The 25,093-nt window shown below is 34.3% G+C and overlaps 1 protein-coding gene across 3 annotated transcripts; it reads right to left on the reverse strand.

The window, feature by feature from the left end:
- Window positions 1-8: 8 nt before the first annotated feature.
- On the reverse strand, window positions 9-24,090 carry LOC110647712 (anaphase-promoting complex subunit 1). Of its 3 annotated transcripts, none has more exons than XM_021801666.2 (37): window positions 23,754-24,090; window positions 22,750-22,813; window positions 22,309-22,393; window positions 21,526-21,812; window positions 21,310-21,415; window positions 21,039-21,199; window positions 20,492-20,679; window positions 20,303-20,372; window positions 19,271-19,441; window positions 16,390-16,880; window positions 15,547-16,006; window positions 14,253-14,591; window positions 13,867-13,950; window positions 12,514-12,606; window positions 12,333-12,392; window positions 10,943-11,041; window positions 10,514-10,654; window positions 10,221-10,301; window positions 9,997-10,068; window positions 9,446-9,517; window positions 8,672-8,765; window positions 8,471-8,553; window positions 8,247-8,303; window positions 8,019-8,096; window positions 7,751-7,872; window positions 7,501-7,661; window positions 6,718-6,794; window positions 6,522-6,635; window positions 6,322-6,423; window positions 5,537-5,677; window positions 5,015-5,188; window positions 4,738-4,801; window positions 4,517-4,656; window positions 4,266-4,423; window positions 2,317-2,395; window positions 1,856-1,954; window positions 9-765 (listed from the first exon to the last, which is right to left on the reverse strand). In XM_021801666.2, the coding sequence occupies exons 1-37, from the start codon at window positions 23,978-23,980 to the stop codon at window positions 367-369; spliced, it is 5,493 nt and encodes a 1,830-aa protein (XP_021657358.2). In that variant the 5' UTR covers window positions 23,981-24,090; the 3' UTR covers window positions 9-366. The 3 variants fall into 3 exon arrangements, with proteins under 3 accessions (XP_021657358.2, XP_021657359.2, XP_021657357.2); XM_021801667.2 differs by having other exon boundaries at window positions 13,867-13,945; window positions 14,281-14,591; window positions 21,526-21,815; XM_021801665.2 differs by having other exon boundaries at window positions 21,526-21,815.
- Between the last annotated feature and the right edge of the window lie 1,003 nt (window positions 24,091-25,093).

Genomic DNA, 25,093 nt, shown 5'->3' on the forward strand with positions numbered 1-25,093 from the left:
CCTCCATATTCAAGACATAGTAAATGCATTTCATATATGAAAAATACGTCAGAATTTACTGATTTACCTCAAATTTCTTACATTTCCATCTAGCATAAAGTTGTGTGGCAAGGCAATGCAATGTGCTGAAATATGAATCTTCAGAAGGGTTATGGTTAAAGAATGATGCAGCGAGTCAGACTGGCTTATGAAACCTTACAAGCATGTACAAGAGCTTAACAACAGAAGCTATCAAGAAACATAAATTTGATCCTGATTGTTTCTTCATCTTGAGGCCTAATGTAAAATCTTTCAAAATGATTGGGTTTTCATAAATTACCAAAAATATAGAGGCCACTGCACGTGATAATACCCTTCTGAAAAACCTCAGCTGCTGACTTGAGAAGAAAACAAGGATTTATCTATCTCACCAATGGCATTGATGTGAGTAGTTGGAAATAACAAACGCAACAATGGAACTGAAGATGATGAAAAGACCTTGGGCTTGATTTTCTCCATTGCTATCCAGATCACAGACGGACCTGGGACTCCACACCATTGAAGATACCATGAAAGAAGTACTGAATTCCTCTCTCCTTGTTTCTCATCACTGGGCCATTGTGCTGAATTCAAATAGTTGCACAAATCATTCTTCAGTGCCTCCGAAGATGTTAGGAGCTCTTCTACCTGCTTCCTAAGAGACCCTAGAAAGATAGATTGAACAACACCGCCTCTCGAAGTGGTCAATCTTCCACTCAGAAGAGCCTCATTGTAGGTTAGTGCAAGCTGCAATCAGAATATGATATGCTAGTATTGTCCCAAAAAAAAAAAAAAATTCATAGGTCGACTTGCCACACAAAGGGATGCTTGTACTATTTTGACAATGGCTTTATATATGGAGAATCCCCTTTCCCAGCTTAAACTCTTATCAAGACTACAGCTAACTTTGCATTTCATTGTTACTGATGCCCTAAGTAACAGAACTGTTCATCACACCAAGTCTGTTTCTTGTTGTTGCCAAGTATATTTGTGTTGAGCATGATCTAGGTTAGGTCTAAATATAAGGGGGCAATGAGTACCACATTGACTCTGATGGTAAAAAATGATATCACCATATCTAGCATGCGGAATTGTCCACCTACTAGCTTAAGTTCATTGGTATATGGTCCTTCACCATCAAGGAAAGTTGATGACAACATTCAAAACAACCAATAAAATTAATCTCAAGCCTTAATATGTTCTAATCGTCAAGTTCAAACTCGAATTTTTATGTTTCTCACACTAGGTAGGATTGACACCACAATTATCTATTTCTTGGAATCGGAAGCTGCTCCACAGAAGCTGCATAGCGTCAACACATTACCTTCATCTGATGCTATGCTAAAGAACCTTCAACTAGGAAAAGCAAATGAATGTCATAGAAACTTTTATGTCTTAAAATAAAGAGCTCCAATGAAGGGGTTGGAAACAAAGTTTAAAATCCAACCAAGTGCAGTTAATCTCCTAAACTGATCAAATGCAGAAAACAAACTGAAACTTGTTTATGAAATGTTTGATGCTTCTTCATGCCAAAGCTAGTCATACTTTTTTTGGTCAAACCATAATACAGTTTAATACTGTAGAAGTATAGGCTTTTAGGTGGCCATTTTGAATGGTAAGATAAGCATTCCATAAAGTTCACATATTTTCAGTTAATAAAATATTGATTATCCTTTTTCTTTGAAATTATAGGACATATATGGTCAGGTGACCACAACAATCATTACTGTACTAAGTGTCCCAACATATTAGAGCAACTGAAATGCATGCACTATCAAAAGAACCAAATGATTCAGTACTACCAATAAAACAAAGTGCTAGGAAAAAGAAAAATTACCTTCAAATTGGAAATAGCAAGTGAGTCTCTAAAAACAAAAGTACCATTTGTAACTTGGTCAATCATGGACCTAACGGTAGTGTATAATGACAAATAGACCTGCAAAATATTTTGGAAAATTATATCTACCTAAACATAATGGGTTCATTTAAAATAAATCATTTGCAAGAAAAGAACTCTCACACAATCATGCATGAATTCTATTTCTTTAAAATGAAAAATTTTTAAAGCCAAAAGGAAAAGAATTTTTTTGGCAAAAAAAAATCAATTGAATTGAATTCTTGCAGAATTCTACATTCCAAATATGGGGAGTGAGAAACACCATTAATTTTAAAAATGCAATATCCAACCAACTGAAATAACTGAAGCATGTTTATTTGTTGTTCGATAATTTGGTCAACAAATCACATTTGATTGGCAGCAACAGAGTTTTAGTAGAATAATTGCATATACTTGTTTACCTGTAGAAGAGCTGGTCTGTCTTTGCTAATGCATTCATATAATATTTGCAAACAGAATTCCCGGAAATCAGCATCGGATCTGCAAATAAATCAGATGAATTATTACTCACAATCCCAACTGTAAAGAAAAGATCAGAAATTAACCCACTCTCTGCACAGATAACAGTTGCACAGTAAATCCCTTTGCCTGTTTATCAGGATCATTTATAACTAAATTAGGGCATAAGAGATGCATAACAAACTAACTACTTATCCACAATTGAACTTTTAAATACTATTTCAATACTTCTGATGGTTATTAGTGAAATTTAACTCCTAAATGTAATCTACACCCAAGTCATAAGAGGGATTATCCATGAGATAATCTGCACTCTTCAACAATGCCAGATTCATCTTTGCAAATCTATCCATACAAACCTCCACTTCTTGCTAGAAAGAACAGAAGGCCGTGATCAAGTTGGTCCAAAATGAGGCCCCAGAAACAGCTATTTATACACAATCCTAACCTTCAGCAATTCTCCCATCCAGTTTCTGCTCTTCAATCGTCATGTACAACAATAACCTGAGATATTTCCCAACTTTCATATAGATTAGACCACCATATTTTCTTCGATAATTTATTTATCCCCCCAACATGAGATTTTAATTTGAACGAACAGCCTTAACATTCGAAAAGTACCTTAATAAAACCTCATCCCATTCTTGAAGGCTAGGATAAGTAGGTTTGCGAGTCAGTAGCGGAGTGATTATCACAAACTTGATTGACCAAGAGGGTGGCTTTGATATAACAATAAAGTTACTTATTAAATTTTGGAAAGAGTACTACGCAAATTACATTTTAATTCATTTTAATATGAACTTATATAAGTGATTGAATTACTTTACACTTCATAATGACTATTCGACTAGCCACTTTAATGTTGCAATGCAACCATTTATATTTTATCCTTTCATTTTATAAATTTCCCATGTGGATTCCAAACAAGCCAACACTCTCCCATCAAGTGCAATCACATAGTTTCACTTGACAATTAGTATTTAATATTAAGTATTAACCCAATGTGACCCAATTATACAGCTTTATGAGCGGCTAAAACTCAACTCACAACTCAAACCGGGCTCTAATAACATGTAAAATTTTGGAGAGAGTATTAGGCAAACTACATTTTAATTCATTTTAATATGAGCTTATAAGTGATTGAATTATTTTTACACATCAAAATAACTAACCATTTTAATGTTGCAACCCAACCCTTTATATTTTGCCATTTCATTTTATAGATTTCCCATGTGGGATTCCCAACACTCCTCCTTTGCCTTGATGTTGAACCCCCCACAGATGTTCATGCCTAAGCGTGAGGGGTTGTGTTGTCCCACATCAATTTTGGATAAGGAAATATAAGGACTTGAGTTTCAGCAATTCTCCCCCTTGAGCTAGCTTTAGGGGTGAATTAAGCATGATCCATTTTCTTAAGATAGTGTCAGAATCTTCTCAACTGATGTTTTATGCCTTCTATAAGTGTTTCACGCTCCAAATGTTCGATCATGGATGTGAGAAAGTGTGTTAATATCCCGCATCAGTTTGGGATAGGAGTAATGTGCCTCTTACAAAATCTTGGGCACTCCTCCTCCCTTGAACTAGCTTTTGAAATTGAGTTAGATCCAATCCATTTTCTCTACACTCATCTTGTGACCTAGAGGTCATAGGTTAGAGAGCCTCTCTGCAAAGCAAGGGCAAGGCTGTTTACAACCACCCTCCCCGAAGCCCACAAGTGTAGGATGCTTCGAATATTGTGTCATCCTTTTTCTAATCTCTACAAACTTGATTGCCCAGCCATTACGACATTCTATGTGTGGTATCTGATGTCTGACCACACAAAGGATTTCAGATTTCAGTGCAACAAGTATCAAAGGCAGCTGAGAGTAGAATTGAAGATCCATATACTTACCTGCTATTCCAGGAAGGGTCACAGCAAAGTTGAGCAAAGGCAATTAAGCTAGGATCAGAAGAGAAGGTACTGACCAACTGATCAACTGAAACAGCACCCAATCCACTGTTGCCACTGACAGTAGGATTACATGCTCTTGTACTAGTCAAACCAAAAACCTGATCAAGCATAAATTGATAAAGCTAAAGCTGCATAAAAAGGCATAGATCAAGGAAAGGGTCAATTAGGGCAGAGCACAACACAACAATTACCTTATGCATTGCTCGTGACAGCAGAGATTGGCGTCCTACGGGATCATCCACATATGAACAAGCTCCGACCTTTCGTTTGATATAGAGAACACCAGAATTAAATGGGTTATTCTTGTCACCAAAACTCCACCAAGGTTTATCTGTCAGTGAGTAACAGAGTTTTTCTTAAAAATTTTAAATCGATATAAAATAGAAGACATGGTACAACAGCATCCTCCAACCTTCAGGGACAAGCTCCATCACTTGAGGCCAATACCGAGGGCCACAAACCCGTACACTCTTCAACTGCAACCAGCACATTAAATAATCAATCAGCTTGAGAAATGTTAATACAAAGATTTGATACTAAGATTAACTAATTTTAGGAAATATAATCCTATATATATAAAGCTAGCAGAGTTGGCAACAAAAGCTCAAAATAAAAAAGCACCATTTCAGAGAGAGAGAGCGTGTAGATTTCAAAATTTTAAAGAGTTGCCTTTAGATCTATGAACTTACAACAGCACGTTCAGGCAAAATACAAGGAGTAACTTCACAAAAACTTGTTTCTGCATAATGTTCAGTTTCCTTAATGGTAACTTCAAGAGGAGCATAAACAGGTAAACCACTGTCAACATCAACAGTCTGAATCCAGCGAGCCTCTGTCGCAAGGACATATAAATGCCTAAATGCCTGAAAAATTCACCTCCATAAGCATATAGATTAGCGGACAACACAAAAGGAACAGAAGATACAAGCCATCTATTGCTATGACGCTTTTGCTTTAGCTTAAGAGTAAATAGCCATTTTTATTTCTAATATTTTGTGAAATACAACGCTTTATATTAAGCAATAACAGTATCAAGAAGATAATGACCAATCATGACCACCTAGGAGCATTAAAACCAATAGACAGTTTTCAAACAGGAGAATAATGTGTTTTTTGCCGTTCACAAACTGTAAGTGGTTTCTTGCAGCATTTATTCCTGACACGTGCCTCTCCTTTTTTTTTCCTGAGATTAGGTCAGCACTTTCATGTACCTGAAGGTGGCAGCGATTATCATTTGGTCCAGTAGGCAAACGTGGGTAAAGAGTAATTAATAAAGCAGCAATAGAACTGTTGCTTGTTGAAAATGTCCGCATTCCTCCCCCAAGAAACAAGAAACCAGTTGCCAAGCTTACCTAAAAATTGCGGCAGCATTGCACAGATAATAAGCATTAATATGCAGAAACTGTTTATTAAAAATCATAAAAAAAAAAAAATGTGATAGCTAACTGATGTAAATTATTTCTTACGTAATTGATTTTTATTACAAATGAAAATGGTGTCATTTGACTGCAAGTAAAGCCTAAATGGATTAATAATTTATCACTATTCATAAATGCCAACAAATCTGATTAATCTTTCTTGTCAATAATGATACAGAAGGCAAGGGCCTGAAAATATTTGCACAACAATTTTTGAAGCAATGGAGCTCCTAGATACTTTTTGCTTCTTCCGTGCATTGAAAAAATTGAAACATGCTGCACAAGAAATTTATAGATAGGAGCCAAAAGCTACTTAAAGTACCTAAGTTACACTAAATTAACTATTAAAACTGTTTGGAAAATCCAAGTATCTTAAACCATATATTTAAATAAAAAAGCACCAATGATTCCATAGGTGAAATACATAAATACAATACACAAGATTGTAAAATCAAGTGTTATTTTACCATCATACACAAGAACTCAAGCTTTTGGCATGTTTCAGGTGATCATCATAATTCAATAAAAAAGCGCATTTGTAAAGTAGGAAATTCATGATTACTTGCAAAGAAACTTACAGCCATTTGAATTCCATAATTAGCATGACCATCTGCAGAATTACGGTTCCGAAGAAATCTCAGCAACCGAAATGTTTGTAGATGTCCAGAACCAGCCATAACCTGCTCTCTCATAACATCACCACCACACACTTAGACGTTCCTTTCCAAATAGCAAAAAGAAATTGAACTTGTAATGTTGCTATTCGACTTCCACATACCACACACAAGGAAAGAACAATGAGGTGAAGGCATATTTCCAAAGTGCCACGGTCAACATAGCGAGACAATCCCTTGGGAGAAGTATTTCCACTTGTAGCAGAAACAGGCTTGATCTGGAAACAATTGCATAGATAATCTACTATCAATATACTAATATATATAATCCAGTACCATTACACATGCTGGATGCAGAACCTCGTTTAAAAAGTAAACAGCATATTCATAAAGTAATTCCTGCACATTTCCATCCTTTGCGCCAGCAAACTTCAAACCTGCACAAAATTAATAATAATAACTGTAAACAAATACATGAAAAAAAAAAGAAAATAACATGCTTCAGAAAAAGAAATGCAAATGCAAAGAAGCAAATATGCATAAAAGATCCATTCAATAAAGTATATGCCCCAGAACAGTGAACACAGCGATAGATCAAATCTTGTATGTTTTCTCAGAATTTCAATTTCTTTTTCTTTTCTGATAAATATGTTTAGTGAAAACTAACAACCCAACTCAATAGAACTGATAGTAAATAAAACCTGTTGACACAAATCCAATTTTGTGAAGATAGTTTTATGTTCACTAAGTCTCCAATAAAATGGTTATTTACAAGAAAGTCCAGTCTGATAGGATTCAGGATCAGCAAGCCCTGAGATACTAAATATGTTAAAACTACATAATTTATTAATATTTAATAAAGTGTAGCAACATAGTTTGCATTTTATTTTATCAGTCAGGTTAGGTGCGAAGCTCATCTTCATAAACATCCTAATTTTTTCTCAAATTATTACTAATACACACCAGCATTTTTATTGTATGCATCTTAATTTCTTCTTCATTAATGCTAGTCCTTCACACAATGCAGCACGCAAGTCCAGGCAGGGAGTATCACCGCAAATTCCAGATCATATACATAATCATTACAGTAAAAGAACCAATTAATACAAAAAAAAATCTCAGGAATCAAACACAATTACATACCTAAAGAAATGCATGCTCCAGCCACTATATTTACATATGCCTGGACAAAGGTTTCTGCATCCATGTCATCAATATCATTAATGTCATCTCCAAGGCCTTCAACACCACTTTTCACAATCTCAGGAATCTGGGACAGAATCCAGTCTTTGGAGGGATGCACCCTGACATCAACAGCACATAAACTGGAAATGACGTCCAGCCATATAAAGCAAAATTTAATTACTGGACTAACTTAGATAACTAGCGCTACCTGCTCCACATTATCAAATTACGGGCTATGACTCGAAGCATTATGAAGTCAGGCCTCACATATTGCAAATCAAAATAAGTCTGAGGAATTGAAAGCCTCGATACAATTGCCTCTGATTCAGTCTGTTATGAACAAGGTAATTAAGAATTAAGAAAAACTTAACTTGGGCCTTTTGGAAAATTTCCAGGAAATTAGTATATAGATCTCATTGTTTCAGAGTACTCAAGTAAAGTTGCAAAAAGTTCATGTAATATCAACACTTAAATACCTTCAAAAACATTAGGGAAAGAGCAATTATAGCTCCAGGTGCAGTAACATCAACATTAACAGCAGTTCCATCCATCATCTACAACTTATCAGAAGCAAAGTTAAAACAGTGTCATGAATATTTCCTAGGAACAAGAAAAAGAAAAAAAAAAAAGAATTTCTAAGAAGGCTTTTCAGACACAAGGTTACTATTATGGAAAAATTTTCATAGCAAAGAACCTGAGACAACCTGTCCAATTCCACGATTGTGTTCATCAGCTGATGGTGTCAAGAAAAGTAGTCTTTCCTGATCAAGAGAAAAACAGAAAACAAGTGATTCAGAGAAATTAAAAGAACTCAGACCTAGGATTTCCAATATGTAAATACGCGTATTAATACCATTTCAGATGCTTCACATTATAGTATAATTATCAGAATAGCAATGATGACTATGAGAGAAATTCAACAGCATACATTATGAATTTCCTTGCCACCAATGTAGTGAAACAATCGATCAACCAAACTGTCCATAAAACCAAGTGCATCTTCCCCTCGGCCTGAATTAACAGCATAATTAAAATTATTAAAGAACGGCACAATTTCCCATTTTTTAGTAGCTCAAGTATCTGTTAATTTTCACTCATTTTTTTAGTAGTGCAAAATTTTCACTCATACCCAATGCAACAAGACCCAAAGCAAAGCCTGCAGAAACAGCATAGCCCTCTCTTTCAAGTACATTATCACCTCCACTTCTGCGGCCCATTTCACCCTGCCATGGTAATTGATATAAAGATAACCACATGCAACAACTATATATAAAACATCTACAAGAATTTTATAACACAAGTTTAAACAACACTTTGCAATGCTACACGTAAAATAACTAGCACAAAGGGAAGTTTACAGCAGAGAATAACACGTAATGACCATCAACCTCAAAAGGTATACCAAATTATCTTGCACATGAGGTGTCAAAATCTCATCTAAAAAAGACTAAACAAGCTTTTTTTTTTCTTTTATTTCAAATAAACACGGTTTCATGGTAACATCATTGTTTTGCAATGAAAAGCAGCAAATATACCAAGTCCCTAAGCTAAAAGCATCTAGTAAGAAGTAAGAACATACAACAAACCTGAATCATTTACATCCGTTAGAACTTAGAAGAAGCATTATTGATTATACCAATTATTCAATCAGTTTTCAGCAAAGACCAATGAGTGATGATTACAAGTAAAAAAAAGTCAGCTTAAAAGAGCCTCGACAGGCTAGAGGAAGTAAACAAAGAATAGTTGAATTCAGCAATTATATATGCATAAAAAAAATTTTCACTTTACTGTCATTGAAAATTAATGATGTTTGATATTTCGCTAACATATAGTAGGAAAGAAAAAGAATATTAACAGTTATACACCGAATCAACCACCACCACAACAAGAGAGGAAACAATACCAAAAGGATTTGCATCGTCTGTGGGTGCACGGATCCTTCATAAAGAAGCCCAAGTGACACTAATGCTGCTGACTGGAGGAGAAGCGGAAAAAAAGAGCGCAAGGTCAAAATCGATATTTAAAATTCCAGCAAATAATATCTGTAACTACTTTTTCCCCTTATGGCATTTTCCATTGGTAAGCAAATCAATCATTTTAGACATTTCAGAAACAATATTACCACAACATGGGCTAACAACTACTGTAACTATGACGAATCAGTTCCAGTATAATGACATATAGGTCACTAGAAATCATGAATCCATCATAAACACACACACAAACACATATAAATACAAGTGCAAGCTATGTGCTTCACGTAAAAGAGTGTGATATTGAAGGTAGAAACACCAAGGAAGATGGATTGGTATGCCTAATTGCCTATAGCGGATAATAGAAGAAAGGATCAGAGAATAATTACATACAAAAGGTTAGCTTTAGCGAATAAGTGATCTTTAATGTTCTAGCTTGTAACACAAGAAAAAAAGATGTGAGCTGCTCAATGATACATACCTGCAGAAGGGTTGGCAATTCTAACTCTGGAAATGAAGAAGAATGTCGAGCAGGTATGTGCACATAAAGTGTCTGCCACATAAAACACAACCAGTTCAGTTCTGTCAATTGAAGGATATAATTAATAATTTGTTAAATCCTCCAAACAAAAGACTAGAAAATTTTCATCCATAACCAAGGCACAAGCTGGTGAGGAAGAAGAATTGGGTATCATATGACGCCACCTTTGATATTGCTGGTTGCATTGTCCCCCTATAAGATGCAGCCAGGCCAAGCATTAATCCTACAGTTGTGCTCTCATGTTCCTGTTAAAATGATGAGTCAAGAAAACAGGAGACGGTCAAAGAACAAAGAAATACAGAAAGGAATAAATGATAAAGAGACACCGAAAACAAAATGTTGATACTATTCTTGAATGTGATGATGAACACCAATTGCCAATAACCTAGGAGTTAAGAAACCTAAAAGGAAAATAAATTTTAAATATATAAAGGAAAGGAACATAACAGTTTCAAACCTGTGTGAAATATGTATATATGTCAGTAATAATTAAAACGCGGAGATATCCATGTAATCCTAAAGCAAGGAGAAGTCCAGCGTGAATAACATTTGGTTCCTCAGGTTTGTTATATATAATCCATGTTCTCGACACTTTTCCCTGCACAGAAAACAGTAAAAGATATATACGATTTAAGACAACATTATGTTACATACTAGTAATAAGATGGAGCGAATATGAACATAAAACTCAAACTGAGAATAACAAAATAAAAGATAAACTTTAATTGATATCCCAATTTACTGAGGCAACCAAGCATCCATTGGCCAATTGAAGTATATGAAGAAAAACACTAGACCGCAGCATAATTTTTTCAAAAGATGGAAGACGGTGTAATAAGCCAAGATTTTCATATCAACAAGTAACAAGTAACATATATGATCTGACCTGAAGTGGGGCCAGCCTTAGTCCAGCAGCAACAGCATTGTGAAACTCTGGCCAAGACTTAAGTTCTTGTATATTCCTTATATTAGGGTCCAGATTAACCTATCAAAAGAAACAGATACAAGAAGAGGTCTAAATATATAAAAGGTGAAGATTTGAGCATATGATCTTAAGAGGGAAGGGAGAAACAAGATCAAGAGATTGCAGAGCAAAAAGACTATAAATAGCTCCATGAATACAATAGATAACAAATTAGCAAAAGAAATAAAGGCCTATTTACTGATAGAAGAGGGGAGAAATCTTCCCAAAAACAAATCCACAAAAGCAAATAACTAGAGTATTCTGTTCAAGTGCAACAATTTTCTTGAAGATGCAAAACTTCCAAATCTACACTACCAGAGAAAACAACTAAAATTTGTTTTACAGATTTCGTTTACAAAACTCAATTTGATTTCTGATTGTTTCCCAATTGCAAAACACACATTTTTGCCAAACCACCATTGACAACCCCATCAACAACACTGTTTCCATTGTAGCTGCAATCTGCATCACCACCACAACCAAATCATTGCTACCATCACTACAATTAACACCACCAGTATCACCCACGGCCATTAATGTCACTGCTTCAACCACAAACAGCACTCTATGTGACACCATAAATATCACTACCAGTGTCACTACCCACAACCACCACCACCTTCACTGCACATCACCCCACCTTGCTGCTATCAGTACTATTGATGCCCACCATCAGCCCCTCACCATGAAGGCCACCACCTGAATATTTATGCTTCCAGTTGTGATTTCTAAAACATTTTATGTTTATTTCATAAAATCACAAACAAAACTAATTTATTGATGCGCACTTGGTGTATGATAGAGCTAAATGGCGAAAAAGAATCCATATAACCAACCCCAACTAGTTTGAGATTAAGGCTTAATTATTGTTGTTATTGTATACAAACATAACCAACTGAATAAGAAGTAAAAAAAAAATGGAGACAAAGTGAAAAAATTTCCAGTGGAAAAGAAGAATTGAAAAAAAAAAAGGAAACAGAAAAATATAAATTTGTTTTCTGCCAGTAAGCAGGCCCTATTCTTTTCTACCAAAAAAATCCAACAGCATAAATTATGATAGAAAATCAGATTCTAATATTTAAAAAAAAAATTCCATAAGATAAAGCATCTAGCAAAAGCCTCTAAATATTTATCATAGGCAATGGAATAATTCATTCGTGAATCATAATAAAATGACAATTCCTAGAACATGGTACATGAAAATATGATATAAACAAAAAATAAAACATGAAGATAAGGAAGTTTTGCTAGAAATTAACAAAAATTTATATACTAAAAAACTGAAAGATGAAAGAACCTAACATGAACATACAGTTGCATTTTGTTGGGCAGGCAACCGACCAGCTAAAACAAGCTTTGGGACAGTGAAGGCCTACAAAAAAAAAATTAAAGAAATTAAATAGGCAAACGGAAATGCATCTTCCAGAAATCAATTTAAAACAAGAAAACGAAGTGGAAGAAAATAAAAATAGTAATAAACAGAATAAGAGCACCTCTGTTAAGAGAGTAGATATTGTTGCCAAAGTAAATGCCCCACGGCCCAGGGGAAGTGCGGTGGTCCTTTGTGCCAGGTGCCACAATTGAGCCTTTCCAAATAAACAAAAGAAAACAGAAGAAAAGAAAATGAATAAGGCTTCGTTTGGGATTGTGGTTGGAAGCCAAATAAGTACTTTTTGAAAAAGCACAATTTTAGATGTTGAAAAAAGTAGTTTAAAAAATTTTCTAGTTGTTTTGGATTTCTTATGTCTAAAACAAATCAAATTTAATTTTAAACCAATTTTTCATACCCTCTAACTAACATTTTTAAGGAGTTGACTTTCTCAACAGCAGCTCCATCAGAAATGCCAAATAAACTCTAATAAAATGACATAATAACCAATGAACCATAATCCTTCATATGCCCTAGGTCAGACTCTAAAGGCAAAAGAAGTGCAGAGTGAACACTTGATCTGTAACAAATATAAATATGTTATGTTAAAGACCATTGAAATTGCACCTCCTCCAGCCCTTGGCCAGGGGTCAACACAATATTGTATTTCCCTAGTTCCTCCTTGCTCTTTGACAATGGCACCCAGGCTGGCTGACTTCTGAAGGAATGAGTATCATCGCATAAGGCTTAACATATAAACTTGCTTATTTTGTCAAGCTCTCATAAGTTGATCTGACATGGTATATACATATGTGTATATATTGATATCACAGTATCACACATGCCAGCCACCATCAAAAGAGGTCCAGACTTTAGAGAGAGAAAAAAAAAAGAAAAAGAAAGAACAACTCCAAAAACAACCACCTCTTGGTTTATCATTACCAATTTCCCTGTGGTTGCCCATCTACATGAGAAAAAGAGAAATACAACATTGCTAAATTTCAGGGAATGAAGCATTTGTTGACAGACACAATAAAGTATTTTTGCAGTCAACTCAACTACGCCTCAATTACAAATAAGTTAAGGTCAAGGATGCAAATCTTCATCTTGAATTCAGCCCTGATTAGGCACAACTTTCTATAACTATCACATTATCAAATTATGTTTACCACATTGGTACTCATCATTTTAGGTCTACCTCTCCCTTTTTCTCTCCTCTACTGCAAGAATCTGATTAGTGTTCCTCCATTCTGCTCAAATATATATTTCTCTAGTGTTTAAATTTCAAGCATATCATAGGCAAAGAAGGAAAAATGAATTTTGGAATACAAAGCATAAGAGAAATGTTATTAAAAAGACATTAGGAGATCTCTTTGATTTAAATAAATGCCAGCATTTAACAATTCAATCAGTATTACATTAAAGGCCAGGAGAGAAATCGAAGTTATTACAACAGTCAAATAGGGCACCAAGTTACCTGCTGGATATCCTGATCAGAGGCACTTGGATTAATGGATGTTTGAATAGCCACAGGTCTTGCAGAACACAAAAGGCGTCTAACCTAGTAGAAGTCAAAGTAGTAAGTTAAAAAAAAAAAAAATCTGAAATTCATAGAAGCTCCCATGTACAGAAGTGCATTTTCAGAAAAGAGGGTAAAAACCAATGCAACTAAACAGGAGACTATGGCAGATACCACAAACTAGAATGAGTAAAATGTACACCAGGAAGCATTTCAACCCTATAGCTAACTTCTACCAAGTATTCATGTGAACAATATATCATAAATTTACTCACCAGCAGTTACAAAATGCATCATGGTATCATACAAGTATTAATGATCAAGTGTAAAAGACCTAAGCAGACCTCATTCAATCGGAGATCTCGACCATACCGCAACTGAGTACTAGAGTTGAAGATGTGTTCCATACCATCCATCATGGATCCATCAGCAGAATCTGTATCCTCAAACTTTGAACTCTCCAATCCAGTTGTGTCAGAAACAGCAGAAGGAATTGTCACTGGATGCAAATGAAGCATGTATGGTGAAGACATTGATATTAAATTCACATTGGATTGAGTTTCAAGTTCCTTAGATTTGCAGGTATGTGTCAAATGTGACAAAGCCAGATCTTCTCGACCTAGAAGAACGTATGCAGCTGCAGGCCAGTCGGTCGGTGGAGATTCCCGACACTTATCTAACACCTATGAAGAACTGAAATAATTATTACAATGGATAAATTCAACAACATTAAATAAATGGGGAGGGTCATGAAGGCGGCAAATATCAAGCTTGACATAGTCAACACAATTGTCAAAAATAGATTCTTCCATAGGTTCTAAAATCCAAACGAGGTTTTTATTTTTGTGGGGTTTAAGTAATTATATTTTACCATTACCATTTACAAACTAACTTCCAATAGCATATTTTTCAACTTTGAAACTTGGACATAGTGAAAAGATGTTTAGTCACTAGTCGGATTAGTCAATCAAATTGCGTTATGGTTTATTCATGTCTATTTGAATTAATAAATCTATTTATTGAATTATATTTTTTTTAATAAGAAAAAGATTAGTAACTGTATAATAAGAAAAAGATTAGTAACTTTATAAAAAAGTTCTGTTCAAGCAAAATGATATAGGGAGGCCTCAGAAAAAATATAACATCAAAGGAGAGAGGAGGAGGAAATAAAAGATGGCTAAGGAATAATCCTGAGAACAAGTCAGCAGTAGTTAGAAGAGGCCAAAGATAAAACATAAAATTATCAAAGAAGAATCAGAAATAAAAGATGGTTAAAGAATAATCCTGGGAACAACTCAGCAGCAATTAGAAGAGCAACACACTTGATAACATAATTTTTGCCAAAGATAATAGAAAAACCCAAAGATAGAAAATTAAATTATGAAACCTCATATAAGCATTTATTAGCAGCACCACATTGCTGCAACCATTAGATAGATTCAATACCTAAAATTAAAATAAAATTCAGTTTCCCACCTTGCTTCCATAGAAAAACATAGTAGTACCTTCAATATTGTTATGATAAGCATTGTTTACACCATTTTCCCCCCAGAAACTACCACATGCTGTTGCAGAGTTTCTCAACTCCATTCCCATTCAGAGTTTCCTACACTGTAGAACAAAAGTAACCCAACTTACATGTCGCAGAGGAAGAGATACACCAGAAGGCAGGGAGTCAAGTTGTTGCAATCCAAATCTTTCCCCAACCATTGCCAAGACAGTGAGCTCCTCACTAGTTCCATATGATCCTATAGCAACATTACAGTGAACACCAGATGATAGCTTCTTGCCCAACTGTTTACCACCACATAATAAACTGTAAAAGGAGACTATCTTTCGTGCCCAGCTCAGAACAGAAATTCCGTCTTTGTAAATTAAAGGTGGGAGATCAGTTTTATTAGCAGAGCTATAACCAAATTGCAAACAGTGTTCAAGCCACCTGAATATACTAGGGGCAGTTTTTTGAGCGAAAGACTTAGGATATATCCCAATTTTCTTAAAAAGGCATGGAAAATCACGAATATAATGATCTAAGTAGCTCTCCTGGCCAAGAAATTCCGCAATATTGCATTGTAGAACAGCCAGAAGCTCCAAGTCCCTACAAGAAAAAGTTTTTCACTTACCATTTTAAAAGAATATCGCAACAACACATTAATAACATTATAGAAAAAGTAAGCAATTTGTCAATATTTCAGTATCTCATAATAACAAAATAAAGTACAACGGTTTTATGTCCAATCCAATTCTTAATGGCAATAAACAGTAACCCATTTGATTCTCAACTTGTCATACAACACAGACTTCAAAAGAAAAGAAAAAAAAGGAGGGTGTGTGCGTATGGGTGGGGGGGAGAAGGTGGGGTTGTTCAGGAAACAAGAACTAGCTTTTTTTTTTTTTTTTTTGAGAAGGAAACAAGAACCAGTTAGATAATAGTATAGTTCTAATAGAGTATGGTAGCAACAAAGTATGAACTACACTTACAGTTTGCGAAGATTATCCAGTTTCAGATTTTCATATAATGCATGCAGAGAACCCAGAGACTCCTGTAATAGCTCACCAGAAAATGATTCTTCTGAACTTTGCTCACATTTCATATTTGGTCCAGAAGAATCTATTTCCCTCACATCAAGTGATATTCCAGAAGAAATTCCAGTAATGGAGCTAAGTTTTCTGTAGTTCATGTGAAATTTGCTGTTAAGAAGGAACTCCCAGGACGAAAGCTTCTGTGAACTCGAATGCTTATGAGAAATTGCACTGGACTTTCTACACATTCCAAGTATAACACCACAAAATGACTTCCATTCAGAATCAACACTATAATCAACCTTTGACAAACATTCAGAGTCAGTGTCTCCCCAAAGAACACCAAGGAAATGATTGTAGTAACTTGAACTGAGCCCCTCAGCCATTGCTGTGATGCAATCATTCACCAATACAGATGAAGGACTTCTTCGTAATACACATCGAAACATCTTGGAAAATAACAACAAAAGATAATCGAGTACAATAAGATAAAAGATAAAGCAATGGTGAAGGAAGAAAACAAATAAATATTACCCAAGAGACTAGAAAATATTTTAGTTAACAACCACCAGACTTTCTCCATCTAAAATTGTGAGTTCATGAAAGCATTGAGCACACCCTAGCAATTTTTTCTACACTGAACTCAAGTAAACCTGATCCAAACAAGTTGGATTAGAATCCATGAATTTTTTTTCCTTTAATCTTCTCTGCCTAGGCCAAATGTAACTATAGCATAAAATATGAAATATGAAATAAAGTTATCCAGTAAAGGAACAGGTTCTAGATTAATGTACAGAAAAATGCACAAAGTCAACAGAGTTGCAGGCAGTGTTGTTAAAGGAGACAAAAGGCGCAAGGCAAGGCGAGGCAAGTCAACTTCAAAGAGGCGAGCGCCTGAGAGTGCCGAGGTGAGAGGCATGGGGCAACCAAGGCGACGTTTGAGTGAAATAATGTCAACTTTCCCTTTTTCTATTTTTTTTTTAAACAGCAAAAAAATAAAAATGAAAATAACCTTAAACTAACGCTTCAACTCGCGCCACCAACAGACTTGGAGCATACTAGGTATTTATTCCTTCCTTTCTCTCCTCTTCACCTTCTTTCCTCTCTCTCCTCTACTCTTCTTCAATACTTCTTCCCCCCTCTCACCTAAGCATTCAGTCACGCCATTTTTTATCTTCTCTTACTTATTTTCCTGCATTTTTCTTTTTTTTTTCTTCTCTTCTCTCCTCGTCCTTCTCTCTTCTTCTATGCTTTATTCTCTCACAGACATTGTCACGCCATTTTTAATTATCCAGTAGCAGCACACTTTTTTTTTGTAACATGTTGTTTCATTGTTTATTATATGGGTATTGTATTGGGATATGCATTTTGTTATTGTCAATTGTGATATGATTTTTATTAAAGGGTATTGTGAACCTCATTTAGAATGGTTATTCAATTTAATTTTAAAATGGATTAGGTCCTATTAATTGGAGGTTTGATATGCTCCACTTGGTTTAGGATAAATGAGTATTTTGTATTGTCCATTGTGATATAATTTTTATTAAATGGATATTGTATATTTGCAAATGGTTATTTAATTTCAAAATGGTTTAGTTCCTCTGGGTTTAGGATAAATGGGTATTATCAATAGGGCTGAGCATTCTGTTCAAATTGAACCAGACCAAACCATCAAAACCGAATTACCATATTTTAGAAACCAAACCAAGCCGAAATGAATGAAAAATCGAATCGAACTAAACCACTCTATTTTGGTTCGGTTCGGTTCAAACCGATCAGTTTTTGAGTTTCGATAGGTTTTTTAATTTAGACTTGATTTTCAAGTTATTTGGTATGATTTTGACCTTGATTTAAACATAATAATCATTAATCAATGAAATTAAACAAATTATATATAAAAAAATTATATATAATTCATAAATTTCCTATAAAAATAAATCAATTTAAAAATCAATAAAGCAATTCGGTTCGGTTTGATTCAACCGATTTTTTTTTCTTCAAAACCGAACCAAACTGAATTATCTTAAAAATCGAACTGAATTACCGAATTAAGGCGATTCAGTTCGGTTTATTCGGTTCAAACCGAATAGTGCTCACCCCTAATTATCAATTGTAATATGATTTTTATTAAATGGGTATTATGTATTTGCAAATGGTTATTTAATTTTAAAATGTTTTAGGTCCTATTAATTGAAGGTAGACATAGTGCAAATAATTTTTCTTTTTAATATGCTTTTTTTAGTCATTAAACCAACTAAAAGTATGAATTTTTATATTAAAAGTCCCTCTCCCTCTCTCTCTAAGCGGTTTTCCTTGGAGATGGAAAATTCGTCTACCGGATTTTATCAATTTGCAAATTCTTCCTGAATTAGTTAAAAAAATAAAATTAGCTGATATCATGACAATACTAGGTAGCATATATATGTGTGTGTGTGTGTGTGTGTGTGTGTGTGTAATTTAAGCTATGGCACCTTGCTGCAAAAAGGCCATCGCCTCACTCTCGCCTAAGGCCATAGGATATCCTATAGTCTCTCTCTCTCTCTCTCTCTCTCTCTCTCTCTCTCTCTCTCTCTCTCTCTCTATATATATATATATATATATATATATAATTTAGGTAATTTAAGCTATAGTACCTTGCTTCAAAAAGGCCCTTGCCTCACTCTTGCCTAAGGTCATAGGGTACCCTATCGCCTTAATGTCGCATTTTGCCTTAATAAGACTGGTTGCAGATTCAACCCAACTTAAAATGAAATTGAAAACAAAAATAAAGTACAATTATTATATTGAATAAATGATCTTTCCCTCAGAAAAAACCTTCCAAAATTGCAAATTAGTTTACCTGCCCATTATTTGTTATTAGATTGACACGCCCCTCTACAGCATCAGCCAATCCTAAAATCTTTAAGTCATGGGGAATGGATACTGTCTCTGAAAACTCTGAATTATGTGAAAGCCGACCTTTACCCAAGCAAGATGGCAACAAATACTTGCACAGGCACTGCTTCCCTGACTGCAGTATGACACATGTATCAATGACGCATATCAAGCCAGATTATACACAGAAAAGTCAAGAAATTTGGCAAACAACTGTTCAGAGAAAATCCTATCAAAATATTGATAAGAATGCTATATCATGTACAACAATATGGAGAATAATAGGAAGTTTTATTAGGTACATGCCAGCTAGAAAATTATATTTCTTTCATTCACAAGAAGTAGGAAGTCTCATAAAAAAAAATTTTAAAAAAAAAGTACTTTGGTATGTAAAAATATCAGTCAGAAGTAACCAATCATTTTTTATTATGAATAATTGCAAAAAACATGCACAAGTAGTATAAATGGCAATTAATTAGCCAGCTCTACTGAATGAGACGTAATTGAAACAGTTGTGATTAGCTACATTAATATGTTTCATCAACGACCAGACCATTCTTACAGAATCAGACCTTCAGCTTGCAACTATGCTATCCATATTACATTGTAAGATCCTGTGGAAGTAAGTCAACTTCTTGTCAGCTATGCTACCAGTTTTGCCTCAACTAAATGAAGCTTACTCTCATCCCTACCTGCCTCCATAAGTTTCTAAATATTCGATGAAGAGATGATTAAAGCAAATATTGGCCAGAAAATTTAATACAGATACAGAATAAGTAAGGAACAAGAAACTATCAGTTCCAACATTGTTACATAGTCCCCCCACAAAAGTGAAAAAAATCAACAGCTATTTCAGGAAAAAAATTAGGGATAGAAAATATCCAGAGGAAGAGCCTAAACATCAAATATAAGCTGCCACAGACATGATTAGAACTGAAACAAAAGTTAAACAAAAAATTTAACAAAGACAGACAAGACGCTTGTGGATGCAGCTTACATAAAGAAGAAGCGTGTTTTCTGGAGCCAAAACAATGATGTCTGTATATGGCAGTAGACCCACTTTCACCCTGAGACGGAAAAGAAGGGGAAAAAATGGACAGCTCCTTAAGTGAGGACACAAGTTACCAAGATAAAACAAATAAATGGACGGGGAATAAAAGTGTGAGGGAAACAAAGGTAGCTCTACCTTGGACGAGTTACAACCACTGGTGCAGCCGCAATTGCAGGTATGCTCCAGCTCATGTCAGGCTTAACATCAAAGATTATCTCATTATTGATTTCAAGACTTTGAAGCCTTACTGACAACAATTTCTTTTGTTCTTGAAGAAGAAAACAAATAACAGGAGCTGAATCATCATCAGTGGCAAGAAAAATCTGGTAAACAAGGAAAAGAACAAATTGCATAATTACAGATCATCAACTGCTCAAAAAGACAATAGTTGAACAGACATCAAATCAACTCATCCAAATGCAAGATAGGATGCACCACAAATGGAAAAGAGCATTAGCTCAAAAATAACAGGATAAAAATTAAAAGTATACTGATTTTGGAAGAGCAAACCATGGTAAGCAAAATTTTATTTTTAAATAAAGAAATTAAAAAAAAAAAGAAAAAAAAAGAGCTGAAACTTCAATTAAAAGGATACTAAGTTGTTTTTTCCTCCATGGGAATCAAAGGGATAAGCTAAAATCTAGAATCCAAAAGATGCTGAATAATGGATCTAATAAGGCACCTTACAAGCAGCTGTCTGGGCACCCTTCCCTTGCCATATTCTACGAAAGGAAAATTGTTTAGCTAATAAACCAGCGGGAACTGCATCAATTAAACCGCCACTTGCCACTTCAAGGTTGGAATTGATGACTTCAGCAACCCACACTGAATGCTGCATTTTTCCTGCATAACAGGGGACAAGGTCCATATAGTTTAACAGGGAAAAAAGAGATAAACAGGGAGAGACGCAAACAAAAGACGGAGTTTATCTAGTGGAAGTCAATATGACGTACCTTTATTATATGATGCCATTAGAGGAATTCGATCACTTGTCCAAATTGTTCTTTCATCAAAATCCTTCATTATGCTTAATTTTCCTCTTTCTTCAATATATGTTGACTGCCAAAATTTAAGTAATATGGATTACTTGAGACGGAGAGAGAGAGAGAGAGAACCTAAGTACATAACTACATAAAGCAGAAGGAAAGAATGCGAGAACATATACAGACCTGTGGCTCTTCCAACAGATCTTTCAGAATCAGATGTGAGGACAAGGTAACTGTATCTGCTTTGATCACACGATCAAATGCTCCCAAAAAGGTGGCATTTTGCTGGGGACTATGCCTAATTTCTCTTCTGGGACGGGATATATCGCGTGCACCTAATAAAGGACTTGTGGATAAAAAAGTAGATTGTGCAGGTGAACTCCCTTCAGCTGCTGGCTGAAGTAGTAAACCAAATGGAAGAGGCCATATTGATGTAATGGCACATGGAAGGGGAATGGATACTACTTCACCTGCTTAAATAAATAAAAAAAATAAGAAATGAGTTAAGTTCAACTCATATAGACAATATTTTACTTGATTAACGGGTTAACATTAATTCAAAATAATATCCAACAACAGAAAAATATAGGTGCCTGTTCTTTAGATGTAGGACATTTAAGTTCTGAATCTCAGTTTGCCAGTATCCAAAATATGATAGTACACAATCAACCGATATAAGGTTACCACATAAAAGCTCCTGGTTCGAAATATTGCAACAACCAGCGAATTTTCTTTCTTCAAAACATCTTTCCAGTATTTTTGACATTGGAAGGAAAAAAGCAAAGCAAGACCAAGTATATTTTTTGGCACATTAGTACTTCTAAAAGATTAAAGATAACATCATACAATGTTAGAGTTTAACTTTACAGGAATGAGTATTTTGGCAAAAAAGTAAGGCCTCTATGGAAAGGAACATTTTTTTATCACGTTAGTGGATTATCATTTAACTAATTCCAGTCTGCTTACCTGATATGTTGTATACAGTTAGAGAGTCACTTAGCAAGATACAAAGGAAAGCGTCAGACATATCACCCACATGACACCAGCATGCCTATAACATAAATATATCAGTTATCAAAAGAAATAGAAAGCCTCGAACGAGAGAAATATTAAGCATAGTGATACTTGCGATAAATACAATTTGACAGCTGCAATAAAGCAAGGCTAATATTTAACAAGGCAAAGCCAGATTTCAGGTCAATAAGATAATTAAAAAGAGAGGGGAAGATAGCATTATTTATTTTAAGATGCTACTTGCTAGTAGTTATATAACAAATGTAAATTAATTCCACTACTTCTACAAGAGAACTTGATTATCACCTTTAAAAAAAAAACAGAAAAGAGAGGGGGGGGGGGGGGGGGGGGTGGTGGTTGGGTGGTGTGGGTGGGGTTTAGGAGATCTCTTACCATTATAACTGGAGAGGGAGAGGTGAATCTCTTGAACACTCGTGAACCTGTGGACCATATAATCCTGTCATGCATGAGACAAGAAAATTTTGAGAAATCCATGCCAGTAATCAAGGCAGTGAGCGAGATTAGAAAAAAAAGGTTACCGCGATCAAATTCAACTGAACAAATTAAATTTTTATAAATTAGTCAAAAAATGTGCAAGAGTACCAAAAAATTAATGACTGATCATCATTTTCTCTTGCCTGATGCGATTCCAGCCATCATGGAGTTGGATTCGTGCATGAAAGAAAGACTTTCAAAAAGGAAGATGAGGAATCAGACCATTATTGTAGATGAAAATAACTTTAAAAGTTTTGTTTTCCTTTTATCGACAGGGGGAAAGAGGTATTCTTGGGATAGATTTATATCCATTAAAAAAAAAAAACCCTTAAAAGTTAAGGGCACCTATATTCCAGCTTAATAACAATACAATCAAGTTCAGATGTTGGATAAGAAAATGAATTCAAGAGAATCAACACAAGTATCCACATCAAGTTGAAGGAAATGAAGTATAACCAAAATTCACCAAATTAGAACAAAAAGACATAATTTTGCAGTGTTAAATTCCATAAAAGAGCTAATCAAGATGTCCGTACTCCATGTAACCCATTTAGTCCATTACAAATCAATTCAAGATTAAACAATTTCGATAACAAACTACTTGCTACAATGAAAAAATAAATAAAAGAAAAACAAAGATTTAACATAGAATTTAGCTTACTAGGCCAATATGTCATTAAACCATCGTTAGTCATTCTGATCCAAGGTCCATTTTCCACTTCAGGGAAAAAAAAAAATTCTGTAACGGTACAATTTAGCTTGCAAGACAACCATATTTAGCTGAACCAAACCTTTTCATTGTCCAGAAGTATGATTTAAATTTTTAATAAATTAAATTTAAAGCAAAAATAAAAATAAACAAAAAAAAAAAACACTAAGCAAATAGTATCAGTAGAAATTACCTGTTTCCTCTAATGAAGAGCTCGTGGTCGCAGCGATCTCTCAGAGCGGGTCCCGAGGCATCGGCGTCGTCCATTTCATTTCTGTCTCGGACGATTTCGGGGTCAAAAAGGAAGTAATCGTACTTATCGGCCGCATTATCAGGAGGCTTGCCATCGAGAGCCTCGGCGATTAAGCCAAATGGCTTGAACTCGCCAAGTACAGTGAGTTCGCGAAGCCCAGAAGGCATTTGGCGAGTGAAAGTGTGACTGAGTCAGCTCAGAGAGTGAAATTCCAAGAAGAATGATGAGAAGTGAGACTTTCCTCGCTCCCGCTCTTTTTTGTTCTTTTTGAGCAACTGTGCTCCATTTAAACCCTAGTGCTTCTTTATGTTTGGTTTCATGGAGTTGCATATTCCCTCTTTTGGAACAGCGTTGTCCTCAACCGGTTTAGTTTAGCTGAAAATAAATTATAAAATGTTTAAAAATTATTTAAAAATATTTAATTTCTTTAAAATTTAATCATATTATTAAATAAATCCTTAATAAAAAAATAATTATAGAATTTTTTTTTTTAAAGAAGATAGATTTTTAAAATATTAAAAACTTATTATCTTTTAAATGTTTAAAGTGTAATTGAAAATAAGAGTTAATTGCTCAAAAATCTCAACATTTAATAATTTTTGTAATTAAATTTTTATATGTGATTAATGTCTTAAATTAATATGACTGTTAAAAAAATGTTAACATACATAACAGAAATTTCTTGTCAACAGTCATGTTATTATTGGAATAGTTATATCAGAAATCTCAAATTATGGTTAATTATTAAAAACAATAAAATTTGTTATTTTTTTAATTAAATATTAAAATTTATATAATTATCAATTAAACTCTTACATTAATTAATATATGAAATTGACTCAATCATTAATAATTTATTATTATACTTTAACAAATAATAAATTATAACCTAAATTATGTTATGTAAATAGAACTATCCTATTCCATTATAATTAACTTACACATTTAAATTAACATTAATAAAACTCGTTCTGTAACATCCTAAAAATTTTAAATTTTATTATTTTATGAGTAATATTGATATTTTAGTTATTTAAATTTTAAGAAAATTATTTGAGATTTTTCTAATTTTAAAAATCAGGTTCGATTTTCTGAAAATATAAACTTTGATGATTTTTAAAAATTAATTTAAAGACAACGTGGCAAAACTAAAAATATATTTCGAGTCTACAAATTTTTCTGAGTTTTCTGAAATTTTTCGAATTTTGGACCTCGAGTAAAAATTTAAAATTTTGTATTCGAATCGGACCTTCTTCTTCCTTTTTCTTCCTCTTCGTTTC

The sequence above is a fragment of the Hevea brasiliensis genome, chromosome 8, assembly GCF_030052815.1.
Source record: "Hevea brasiliensis isolate MT/VB/25A 57/8 chromosome 8, ASM3005281v1, whole genome shotgun sequence".
NCBI lineage: Eukaryota > Viridiplantae > Streptophyta > Magnoliopsida > Malpighiales > Euphorbiaceae > Hevea > Hevea brasiliensis.

Excerpts from the sequence above, each read along its gene's own strand:
- LOC110647712 (XM_021801665.2), bottom strand. The coding sequence starts at position 23,980 with ATGCCTTCTGGGCTTCGCGAACTCACTGTACTTGGCGAGTTCAAGCCA. Across the intron at positions 13,951-14,252 it reads GAGATCTCCGATTGAATGAG|GTTAGACGCCTTTTGTGTTC; the intron begins GTCTGCTTAGGT and ends GACTTCTACTAG. Across the intron at positions 6,795-7,500 it reads TGGAGCATGCATTTCTTTAG|GTTTGAAGTTTGCTGGCGCA; the intron begins GTATGTAATTGT and ends AATTTTGTGCAG.